The 13,144-nt window shown below is 42.7% G+C and overlaps 1 protein-coding gene across 2 annotated transcripts in view; it reads left to right on the forward strand.

Moving 5' to 3' along the window:
* Positions 1 to 5,888, forward strand: part of Dars1 (aspartyl-tRNA synthetase 1) — a 64,007-nt gene extending 58,119 nt beyond the window's left edge. For both annotated transcript variants that reach the window (XM_004668152.2, XM_045150933.1), the window contains 3 exons: positions 1,568 to 1,679; positions 1,827 to 1,898; positions 5,286 to 5,888. In XM_004668152.2, the coding sequence (XP_004668209.1) occupies positions 1,568 to 1,679; positions 1,827 to 1,898; positions 5,286 to 5,377 (276 nt within the window). In that variant the 3' untranslated portion in view covers positions 5,378 to 5,888. The remainder of the gene's footprint in view (positions 1 to 1,567; positions 1,680 to 1,826; positions 1,899 to 5,285) is intronic.
* The last annotated feature ends 7,256 nt before the right edge of the window (positions 5,889 to 13,144 follow it).

The raw sequence follows: 13,144 nt of genomic DNA on the forward strand, positions 1-13,144 counted from the left end.
CTGCCTTTCTCACTCTTTCTGTCACTCTCAAATAAATAACAAATGACCAAAATTTTTTATAAAGTAAAATAAATGATAAATAGTACTAGAGATGCAAACTTTAGCAGATCATTTTACTATTGACTTTGAATTGGGAATCATGTGTTTTAGGAGTAAATTCCTTTGCAGTGGTTCCTAGATGATAGGTTGTGTCAGTATCACTTGGTAGGCCAAGTAAAATTCATGTTGGTTAAAAAGCACAATTTCAGTTGGGTGATAAAGACCTTAGGGCTGAGGAGATTGCTCAGCAGTTAAAGGCACTTGGCTTGCAAAGCCTTCTGGCCTGGATATAATTCTCCAGTACTGACATAAATCCAGGTACAAAAAAATGGTACAGTATCTGGCATTTGTTTGCAGTGGCAAGAGACCCTGATACACACTCATGTGCACGCACACATGAAGGGGAAATTGCTAACCCTATTGTCATTATGATTCTCTGGTCTTGGGTGGTGCTTAGAAACTTGGTTGGTAGTGGGAAGCTGCTTGTCTGGGGCTAAAGTCCACATTGCTTATTGAAAGAGGAAGTTAAAACTGGCATCAAATACCTGATAGGGAACAAGTTAAGCATTGGTTAACTGAGTTTCAATTTACTTTCCTTAAATGAAATATCTTAATTAAAGCCATGCATGGTGGTGTATCCCTTTAGTCCCAGCACTTAGAAGGCTGAGGTCGGAGAATCAATCACCATGAATTCAAAGCCAGTCTGAGGTCATAGAGCAAGTTCCAGGTCAGCCTGGGCTACAGTGAGAGCTTGACTCAAAAAAAAAAAAAGAAAAGAAAAGAAAAGAAAAAAGAAAGATTAAATTAGGAAAGTCACCAAAATCATACCAACTGTTCTGACATGTTATGGGAGGTTTAGTAAAGGTCAGCACAGAGTCTTGATACAAGGAAGAAAGAAATGATTAAGCCTATGAATGGGGGGAGGGCCATAGCTCTCACCTCAAAGGAAATAATAGTTTATTCTGTAATCAAATATTAGCGGCCATGGCCTGAAAACACAAATCACAGGTTTAGATTACCTCAAGTTCTTGTTCCAACATGATGTTTCATAAAGTTTTTATCATAATAGAACAGAGTCATAAGTCAAGGCACCTTTCAAATAACCAGGTAGGCTATGACAACAAAGCAGGACAATCTGTCACAAGCCTCTGATGACATTCTTTGCCTTTAGTTGGTGGAAGCTCGGGGTCCGTTAGTGCAGTCCAAAAGTTTTGCCTGATAGTCACACATAAAGATGGGCAATAAAAGGCTGCTTAGAAGATTTAAAGTAGCTGGAAATAATTTGGCTCTGAGCTTGTAACAGTTTATCTCTATACAATAGGAGTCCCAGGTAATCAGTCTTGTTCGAAGTAGATGCAGCTGTTTGTGTAGAGTGTTTGTTCAAGCCCTTACAGTCTTCAATGGAGTGCTTACTAATTGTGGGCAGAATAGACTTGCTGTGCAAGCAGCATAGATCCCCACACGTGCACACAACAAAAGGGCTGCAGAACAGCACTTGAAGAGTAGTGTGTATCTGTTTGTTCTTCAGAAACAGTCCAACTCCTATGATATGTTCATGAGAGGAGAAGAAATACTTTCAGGAGCTCAAAGAATACATGATCCTCAGCTACTAACAGAGAGAGCCTTACATCATGGAATTGGTAAGCAACTCAAAAATGTATTCTGAAAATGACACACTAAACATTTTTAAGATGGCTCAGAAAAAAAAGTTCTATCAAATGTTCATTGAACAGTATTTGCTTTTGAAATTCTTAAGCTAAATAAAATGATGGATTTTGTTTTTGTAGATTTGGAGAAAATCAAAGCTTACATTGATTCCTTCCGCTTTGGAGCCCCTCCTCATGCTGGCGGAGGCATTGGTAATACGCTTACTGCTTATAAGTAGCTACATAAGTGCTTAGTAAGATATGGAGTACTCTTGGGAGAAAGCAGGACAGACGCTTCAGGACACTGGGTTTGACAGTGGGTTCTTGGGCAAGATACAGAAAGACATGTAGCAAAATAATAGCCCAATTGGACTTAGGCTCCAGGTTTGCCCCACAGCACTTATGAGGTGGGGGCAGGAAACAACAGTTACAGTGATGGATAGAGATGTAGCTCAGTGATAGTTAATGTTTGCCTTGTGTGCTCAGGCCCTGTGATCAATAAACTGAAAGAGTAGTCTGCATAGTGGGAACAAATATTTGCAAGTCGTATATCTGATAGGTGATAAATTTCCAGAATAAATTCAATTCGGTTTAAATATGGGCTTGGACATTTCTCCAGTAAGCCCAGAAATTGATGCTCACCATCACCACTCATCAAGGGTTGCAAACTAAAACTCCACCTCACACCAGTAGGATGGCTGCTGCTGCTCTAAAAGGATGGAAGTGCTGGAAAGAATGTGCTCCCCTCCCCCCCCCCCCCCCGAAAGCAATGTGATGGTTCTTTAGACTGCTAGAGACAGGGTGTTGTATGACAGGCTCAATCTGTGCACCCATTTAGCAAAGTTCACAGCGGCTGAGCATGGAAGCAGCCAGGCAGCCCACCAGTGCAAGCAAGCAAGATGTGATCAGGTGGAGGATCCCCAGTCCAACATGCTTAGGACCAGAAGTATTTCAGATTCTTACAGTTTTGCTTAAAAGGAAGGAAATGCTGGTGTGTATTTCAGCATGAATGAACCATGAGGATATTAATACTGAATGAAATAAAGCAATGGCAAAAGGACCAAGAATGAGGTATTTTAGAATGATCAAAGAAGCAGATAATGATTGCCAAAGACTTGGAAGAAGAGTAAATGCAGAATTGATGTTTAATAGTGTAGGGTTTCAGTTTTATAAAACACAAAGTTATGGGTGCTGGGGATGTTGCTCAGTTTGTAGTGCTGGCCTCACATGCACAAAGCCCTGGTTTCTGTCCTCAGCAGCACATAAACCTGGTATGGTGGCTCACCATACCTATAACACCAGCATTGGGGAGTTGAAGGCAGAAGGTCAAGGTCATTCTTGGCTACATAGCAAGTTTGAGGCCAGCCTGGACTAACGAGCAAGTTATATTGTACCAAAAAGCTGTTAGAATTAGTAAGTAAATAAAATTGCAGGATACACAACATAGAAGCCAGTCATATTTGTATATGCCAACAGACTAACCAAAAAGGAAATAAACACTAGTATTGACAATAGCATATAGAAACGAAATATGCTTAACCAAAGAAGTGAACTCTCAGGACATGTACAGAAAAGTACAGAGCATTGATAAATGAGACACAAACAAATGGAAAGAAACACCTCAGAGAATAGGAGAAAGTATTTGCAAACCATACATCTGACGTATGGTTTGCATAGAAGAAATATAAATGGCCGGGCGTGGTGGCGCACGCCTTTAATCCCAGCACTCGGGAGGCAGAGGTAGGAGGATTGCCATGAGTTCAAGGCCACCCTGAGATGACAGAGTTAATTCCAGGTCAGCCTGGACCAGAGTGAGACCCTACCTCGAAAAAACCAAAAAAAAAAAAAAAAAAAAAGAAATATAAATGGCCAAACAGGTTGGAATGTTTGGCGTGTATGGAAAGGTGCTGAAATCATCATCAGTGAATTACAAATGGAAATCATAATTTATAAGATGTCACTGTATACCTGTTAAAGGAGCTGTGCTCAAAAACATAAGATTGATAAGCTGGGGGTATAGCTCAGTAGAATACATGCCTAGATTCAGTCCCTAGCACCACAAAAAGTAATTATTGGCAAAGATTTGGAGAAAAGGGAATCTTTGTACACAGTTAATGAGAATACAAATGGGTATTGCAACTCTAGAAAACAATATTCATATTTGTTAAAGGTTACATGTAGAACTAATATGTAGATCTGTCACTTACTCTTCCAGGTGTATGTACAAAAGAAACGAGATCAGTGTGTCAGGGAGACATTAGCATGTCCCTCTTCAGGGTAGCAATATTTACATTAGCCAAAATATATATTCAGTCTTTTAAGTTCTAGTGACAGGCGATAGATAAAGGAAATAGGATGTAAGTAGGTAGATCTCGTTATATGACTACAATAGAGTCGGATTCAAAATTAAAAATGATAGCCAAAGCCAGGTGTGGTGGCACACGCCTTTAATCCCAGCATTTGGTGGGGGGGGGGGGGGTAGGAGGATGACTGCAGGTTTGAGGCCAGCCTAAGACTACATAGTAGATTCCAGATCAGCCTAGGCTAGAGCAAGACCCTATCTCAGAAGAACAAAAGATACAGGCTAGAGAGATGGCTTAGCAGTTAAGTGCTTGCCTGTGAAGTCTAAGAACCCCTGTTTGAGGCTTAATTCCCCAAGACCCACATAAGCCAAATGCACGAGGTGGTGCATACATCTGGAGTTCGTTTGCAGTGGCTGGAAGCCCTGTCATGCCTGTTCTCTCTCTACCTGTCTGCCTCTTTCTCTCTGTCTATCACTCTCAAATAAATAAATAAATAAATTTTTAATGGGCTGGGCTTGGTGGCAACACACCTTTAATCCTGGGCTAGAGTGAGACCCTACCTCAGGAAAAAAACCTAAATAAATCAACAAATAAATAAAAATAAAAACATTTAAGAGGAAGAGAGGATATGTTGGTAAATAATAGCAATAGTAATGTTCCTGTATTTCTATTTAGAGTACTTATTTAAGTATTTAAACTCATTGCCATATACTCTTTGGCCTTGAGAAACCTCAGTGAAACAGATAACTGAGATGCAAATGAGGTGTCATGTGCTTGTCAGGTGGTACTTGGTCTTAATTCTTGAGAGTAGTATAGTGTCTACACCACATGTCAAAATCTGTTTAATAATGAATTCTGGAGCTTCTGCTAGGACCCATGCCAGACAACTATGGAATTAAAATAGCATTTTAGTGCTTGTCTTAATAAACCTCTCTGAACACATTCATGGCTTATTCCCTGGACTGCAGAATCAGAATCCAATGTTATTGGAACTTCACTGAGTTTTCTTTGGGTTTGTTTTCCAGTGATTTAAATTGTAGATTTTCATTTGCATTTGCCTGTCAAACTTGTCTGTGCCACTTCAGATCACCTCAGCCATCCCACCTATAGCAGCACCTCTGCTTCACAGCCCTTGTCCAAAACATCCAATTTGAGATAAATTCAAATGGAAATTTTCCTTCCTGGTGAGGAAACAAACCTATTTTGTTGAACAGCAATAACATGTTAGTAGCTTTAAGTAGGACCCTGAAAGATTTACAGACGGGGAATTAATTAACAGTCATTTTCTTTTCTCCAGGGTTGGAACGGGTGACCATGCTGTTTTTAGGACTGCATAATGTACGGCAGACCTCCATGTTCCCAAGGGACCCTAAACGACTCACTCCCTAAAGCCACGCTTTTATTCTTGTAATCTGCTGTTACTCAGGTTGTACCTGAGGTACTTAAAATATGAATAGAAAAACATCCTTCTGAAGTGCCAGAGTTATTTTTTAATTAATTCTGTACAAGTTAAGAAAACATTTTCATGATTTCAGATGTGCTTTGGTAGGAAATGCTTGAGCATTTTAATGAGGATTTCATATGGTTATTCATACTGTTACTACAGTACATGCTAATGAAAGTTTTAAACAGTTAAGATTGTATAATCTTTTCTATATTAAGATAGCCACAGTATTAGCATCCTAAATTTTCAATATTTGAGCTTTTTAAACTCCTGACATTGAGGTAAGAATAGCTAACACTGTAACACATGTAATTGACATATCATGGAAAACTTGAAATGCTAGTTCTTACAGGCTACACTCAGAAATCATGTGTTGCGGTTGAGAAAACTGACCAGTATCAGACAAAAGTGGTTGTTAAATGCTAAAGCTGAATTTCAATAAAATTTTAAAGCTAAGTATTGTTTTGTGTGACTTTGTAACAGATTGGCTTTATAACTATTCTTGGCATTTACACTTCAAGAAAATAAAAAGTGTACAACTGGCACAGGGTAGATAGAAATATCCTGAGGCACAGCCCCCTCCCCCTATAGAGACTGTCTTGAGACCTCAGTTACCCAGCAACACTACTGAGGTGAGCCCTCAGGGAAAGTGGGATGGGAGAGAGGGGATATAAGACTAAAACCTTTGTTAATTTTGTTTTTGTTTCTTGAGGTAGGGTTTCACTCTGGCCCAGGCGGACCTGGAATTCACTATGTAGTCTCAGGGTGACCTTGAACTCAAAGCTCTCCTCCCTACCTCTGCCTCCCGAGTACTGGGATTAAAGGTGTGCACCACCACATCTGGCTTAAAATTTTTTTTTGATTTTTTTTTTTTTTGTAAGTATACAAACTGAGGCTGGAAAGATGGCTTAGCAGTTAAAGCGTGTGCTTGCAAACCCAAAGGATCTTGGTTTGATTCTCCAGGCCCCACTGGAGTTTGTTTGCTGGAGGCCCTGGTGAGCCCATTCTCACCCTCTCTGCCTCTTTCTCTCTCAAATATATAAATAAATATTTTTTTAAAAATACATATATACACAACTGGCCAGGCATGGTGGTACACACCTTTAATTCCAGCACTCAGGAGGCAGAGGTAGGATTTCCATGAGTTCAAGGCCACCCTGAGACTACATAGTAAATTCCAGGTCAGCCTGGGCTAAAGCAAGACCCTACCTCAAAACACCAAAAAATAAAAAAGAAAGTGTACAGCTGGGCTGGAGAGATGGCTTAGCAGTTAAAGCACTTGCCTGCAAAGCCTAAGAACCCAGGTTTGGTTCCCCAGTGTCCACATAAGCCAGATGCACAAGGTGGTGCATGCATCTGGAGTTTGCTAGCAGTGGCTGGAAGCCTTGTGCCCATTCTCTCTATCTGCCTCTTTCTCTTCTCACTCTCTCTCAAATAATTTTTTTAAGTGTACAACTGACCTTATGTAAATGCCTAAAATGAAAACTGACACAGCACCCTGTGTGGTGGCCATGACTGTCATTCCAGCATGCAGGATGATCAGGAACTCAAAGTTATCCTCAGCTACATGCAAGTATGAGATACACAAAATGGCACATGCATCTGGAGTTTGTTTGCAGCTTCAAGACACCTTGATGCACCCATACTCACTTGTGGTTTGATTCAGGTGTCCTCCATAAACTTAGTTGTTCTGAATGCTAGGTTCCCAGCTAACAGAGATTTGGGAATTAAGGCCTCTTGTTGGGAGTGGACTTACGGGTATTCTAGACAGTTTTCCTTTGCCAGTATTTGCCAGCAACTCTCCTGTTGCTATTGTCCACCTTATGTTGGCCAGCAGGTAATATCCACTCTCTGCTCATGCCATCGTTTTCCTGGCCATCATGGAGCTTCCCCCTCGAGCCTATAAGCTAAATAAACCTTTTTTTCCCACAAGCTTCTCTTGGTTGGGTGATTTCTACCAGCAATGGAAACCTGACTGCGACACTCAGTCAATCACACTCTCTGTTCACAAACCTTTTTTTTCTTTTTAAGCTCCTGGGCTGGAGAGCCGGTTCAGCAGTCAAGGTGATTGCTTACAAAGCTTAATGATCTGGGTTCACTTCCCCAGTGCCCACACAAATCCAGATGCACAAAGTAGCACATGCATCTGGAGTTCATTTGCAGCAGCTAAAGAGCCTGTCATGCCCATTCTGTCTGTTTCTCTCTCACTCTGTCTCCCTTGCAAATAAGTAAATATTTTTTTTAAAAAAGGTAGTCCTTTTGACCTCACAGTTCATGCTGCTTCCACCCTACTTCACCAGAGAAGTCACAAAAAAATAAATAAACTTCATATCACAAATACTAAATACACAATAACTATTCTAGGAACAATGAGAAGTGGGGCAAGAGCCACAAGAAAAATCCTTCAGTAAAGGAAAAGGAGCTAGGGTCAAAAGGGGGCTCTAGAAGACACTATGCTGCTTCCAAACCCATGTGTCATTCATCCTTATTTTTCACCCTCCCTGCTCAGTCCATAAAACTGCCAGACCATTTTGCATGAGACTCCGTTTGTGCTGATACACCTGACCTAGAGTACCATGCACTTTACAGAGAACTTAAACAGGAGTTAGTGCCCTGCAGCTTCAGATGTGGGCTCTGCCTGGGCAGTGGAGTACAGGCTTCACGCTGGTGTATTGTGTCATCCACCACTGTGACTCCCACAGCAGAGCTAACTCCTGACAGAGATCCTGTTACAGACTGCATTCCCAGGGCCAGCAAGCTTTACAGAGTGACAGACACTTTCAAGATGCTACTGTAGAGCTGGGAGATGGTTCAATGGGTTGGGTATTTGCTATGCAAGTGTGAGGACCTGAGTTCAGATCCCTAGCACCCAAGAAAATGCTGGGTGGGGGGCTGGAGAGATGGCTTAGCAGTTAAGCGCTTGCCTGTGAAGCCTAAGGACCCCGGTTCGAGGCTCGGTTCCCCAGGTCCCACGTTAGCCAGATGCAGAAGGGGGCGCACGCGTCTGGAGTTCGTTTGCAGAGGCTGGAAGTCCTGGCGTGCCCATTCTCTCTCTCTCCCTCTATCTGTCTTTCTCTCTGTGTCTGTCACTCTCAAATAAATAAATAAAAAATGAACAACAACAAAAAAATTTTTAAAAAAAAGAAAATGCTGGGTGGGGACAGCAGCCCACCTGTAATCCTAGCATGGGAGAGGCAGGATCCCAGAGACAAGATGGCCACTAGACTAACTTAATCAGGAAGCTCTTGTTCAGTGTCATCTTATGGCCTACATCTGTGTCCATGTGCATACATATCCACATGTGAACTCACATACATGTGTGCTATACACATGAAAAAATGCTATCCTAAACTAGGCATGGTGATACACGCCTTTAATCCCAGCATTTGGGAGCCAGAGGTAGATGGATCACTGAGTTCAAGGCCACCCTGAGACTACATAGTGAATTCCAGGTCAGCCTGGGCCAGAGTGAGACCCTGCCTCGAAAAACAAAAGTAAAAATAAAAAAGCTATTGTGCAAGGAGGGGAGGGGACACCATGATGGAGCCTCCACTAGGTAGAACCCAAGGGCCCAGTATACGGAAGTGAAAGGAGTGGTCCTGTTCACCTTTTTTTTTTTTTGGTTTGTTGAGGTAGGGTCTCACTCTGGTCCAGGCTGACCTGGAGTTCACTATGTAAGTAGTCTCAGGGTGGCTTTGAACTCATAGCGATCCTCCTACCTCTGCCTCCCGAGTGCCGGGATTAAAGGCGTGTGCCACCATGCCCGGCCCTGCTCACCATCTTTTGCAATAAGCAGTCTGCTTGGGAAATCAAGTCCTTCCACCACTGAAGACTTAACTAGATATATGTGTCATCCATCATGTGAGCCACCTAGGCCGGTATATTTATATTAACTACTTTTGTTGTTCTTGATGGAGGAGTGGTTTATTTTCGCTCACGGTTTCAGAAGGTACCGTCTGTGGCAGGGAAGGCATGGTTGCCAAAGTGCATAGACCCATGACAGTGGGCGCTTACGGCAGCTGCTCGCATTGTGACGACAGAGCTCTGGCAGTAAGCATGCTTGGCCAAGCTACAGTCTCCCAATGCCTAACTCCATCGGCGAGGTAGTCCCCACAACCTTCCGAATTAACACCACGAGTTGGAAACTAAGTGTTTTAACATGTGAGTCTAGTTACTTTTTTGGCTGTGACAATACCTGACCAAAAAAAATCAACTTAAGGAAGAAAGGGTTTAAGTTAGCTTACAGTTTGGGGGATACAGCTCATCTTGGCAGGGAATGCATGGTGACATGAGTATGAGGTAGCTGGTCACACTGCAGTCAAGGAGCAGTAGCAGGAAGTGAGTAAAGCTATAAAACCTATTGCCTGCTCTCAGTTACCCACTTCTTCAAGGCTCCACCTCCTAAAGATTCCACAACCTTCCAGAATAGTACAACCAACTGGAGGCCAAGTATTCAAACAATGATGCTATGAAGAGACTTTCTACATTCAAACTACAACTGTGACATGTCATACTCAAGTTGTAACAACCAGAAACAAGGCCAGCTAAGAGTGGGGAGAACTAGAATAGCCTCAATATTAGCTCCGACTGCAAGGACTAGTTCACTCAACTAGCCTTCCTCTTCCAGGAAAAGAGGCTAGCCACAATTCTACAAGGGCACTTTTAGGGTGCCATTGAGCTGTCAACAGCAAGCGAATCTGGGAGGTGCAAGGGTGGGCTGTGGCAGTCACTGCAGTGTATGTGGATACCACCCAGATGCCTGCTACAGGACCTCATGGGCTGCGCACAGCTCATAGCCACATCCCTCTCTGGGACTTTTGCTTGACCTAAAGAGGCTCCACACAATGTTACACTGTCCATGCCAACAGGCTCCACCCAATGGCAGCTGGCACTGGTTCAATTATCTCAATGGGACCATCCTGAAAGGCCTGTGGTCTCTGGAGTACCCAATGAGCTCTGCTGATGTCTTTGTCACAGTTGCATAGCATCCGCCTTCTCCCTCTAAATGTTAACCCTAAAAGCACCCCTGAAGAAATCTGCATACAAATTCCAGTGTCTGATTCCATCTCTGAGGACTGAGAATGTGAGGAAGCTACCTTCTCAGAGTTCACACCCTTTGTGTGGGGTGCAACGAAAGAGAGCATCATGAACAGCCAAGATGGAGCGAATAAATACTGGCTTGATGCAATCCACTGAACAAGACTTGGACACAAAGGAAGTAAAAACATGATGGCCCATTTTCAAGACAAAAGGACCTTAAATCAGCTCTGGCCCAGCTGCACATAAGCCCCTGCTGGTACCTGCTTGTCAGGACCTCTAACTCTCCAACCCAAACTAAAGGGTTAGGGTAGAGAATCATGAACAACCTAGCTTGCCTAAAGACCTGCAAATGTGCTGAACCCCACTGTGGTGGTTTGATTCAGGTGTCCCCCATAAACTTAGGTGTTCCAAATGCTAGGTTCCCAGCTGATGGAGATTTGGTAATTAACACCTTCTGGAGGCCAGGTGTGTTGTTGGGGGCAGGCTTATGGGTGTTATAGCCAGTTTCCCCATGCCAGTGTTTGGCACACTCTCCTGTTCCTGTTGTTGGCCACCTGATGTTGGCCAGGGAGTGATGTCCACCCTCTGCTCATTCCATCATTTTCCCCTGCTATCATGGAGCTTCCCCTGTAAACCAAAATAAACCTCTTTTCCCCAAAAACTGCTCTTGGTTAGGTGATTTCTACCAGCAATGCAAACCTGACTGCAACACCCATGTTGTGGGAGAAATCAATTTATGAGAAAGTCTGTTAAGATAGCCCCGGGGAGGCGGGGAGGAGCCAGGCGTGGTGGCACATGCCTTTAATCCCAGCAGAGGTAGGAGGATTGCCATGAGTTCAAGGTTACCCTGAGACACATACTGAATTCCAGGTCAGCCTAGGCTAAAGCGAGAACCTACCTTGAAAAACCTCCCTGAGTACTCAGTCAGTGAAGAAAGGGGGGAAAGAGAACAGGGTTCAAAATGGGAGCATGTCGTTTTGTATTGGCACCAGCAAGCTGGCTAGCTGAATCAGGAGTTCTGGTTCAGAGAGAGACCTAGCCTTGTAAATAAATAGGGAGCAATCAAGGAAGACACCCAAAGCCAACCTATGGCCTTCACAAGCACACATGCGGGCACGCAGGCGCACACACACGCACCTGCACACGTGCATACACACGCATACACACACACACACAGATCTTACAGTTTCATTTGGAACACAATTGTTGAAATGTGGCATACAATTGGTGGGGGCTTTTATTGTCATTTTGCTTCTCTATTTCTCCATTTCATCAATGAATGTGATTCCTTGTAGGTATCAAAGTTAAACTTTTCACGTTTTAAAAAATAAATTTTGAAAGCCAGGCATGGTGGCGCACATCTTTAATGCCAGCACTTGAGAGGCAGAGGTAGGGGAATCACTGTGAGTTCGAGGCCACCCTGAGAGATTACATAGTGAATTCCAGGTCAGCCTCAGCTAGAGTGAGACCCTACCTCAAAGAAAAAAACAAAAAATAAAAAATAATAAAATAATATTTGATCCTCTATAGCTGCCTCTTCCTCTGTCTCCCTCTTTGTCTCAAATAAATAGATTAAAATTTTTAAATCCTAAAAATAATAAAATTTAAGGGCTGGAAAGATGGCATAGTGGTTAAGACATTTGCCTGCAAAGCCACAGGATCCCAGTTCAATTCAATTCCCTAGGACCCAGGTAAGCCAGATGCACAAGGTAGTACATGCATCCAGAGTTCATTTGCAGTGGCTGAAGGCCCTGGCATGCCCATTCTCTCCCTCTCTTTCTGCCTCTTTCTTTTTTTATCTTTATGTTTTTAATCTTTTTTTTTAATTTTATTAGCATTTTCCATGATTATAAAAAAATATCCCATGGTAATTCCCTCCTTACCCCCCCACACTTTCCCCTTTGAAATTCCATACTTCATCATATTAACTCCCCATCACAATCACTGTACTTACATATATACAATATCAACCTGTTAAGTACCCTCCTCCCTTCCTTTTTCTTCCCTTTATGTCTCCTTTTTAACTTACTGTCCTCTGCTACTAAGTATTTTCATTCTCACGCAGAAGCCCAATCATTTGTAGCTAGGATCCACATTTGAGAGAGAACATGTGGCGCTTGGCTTTCTGGGCCTGGGTTACCTCACTTAGTATAATCCTTTCCAGGTCCATCCATTTTTCTGCAAATTTCATAACTTCATTTTTCTTTACTGCTGAGTAGAACTCCATTGTATAAATGTGCCACATCTTCATTATCCACTCATCAGTTGAGGGACATCTAGGCTGGTTCCATTTCTCAGCTATTATAAATTGAGCAGCAATAAACATGGTTGCGCATGTACTTCTAAGGAAATGAGATGATTCTTTCGGATATATGCCTAGGAGTGCTATAGCTGGGTCATATGGTAGATCAATCTTTAGCTGTTTTAGGAACCTCCACACTGATTTCCACAATGGCTGGACCAGATTTCATTCCCACCAGCAGTGTAGAAGGGTTCCTCTTTTCCACTTTCGGATATATGCCTAGGAGTGCTATAGCTGGGTCATATGGTAGATCAATCTTTAGCTGTTTTAGGAACCTCCACACTGATTTCCACAATGGCTGGACCAGATTTCATTCCCACCAGCAGTGTAGAAGGGTTCCTCTTTTCCACATCCCCGCCAACATTTATGA

This window comes from Jaculus jaculus, chromosome 5 (genome assembly GCF_020740685.1).
Source record: "Jaculus jaculus isolate mJacJac1 chromosome 5, mJacJac1.mat.Y.cur, whole genome shotgun sequence".
Classification (NCBI taxonomy): Eukaryota; Metazoa; Chordata; class Mammalia; order Rodentia; family Dipodidae; genus Jaculus; species Jaculus jaculus.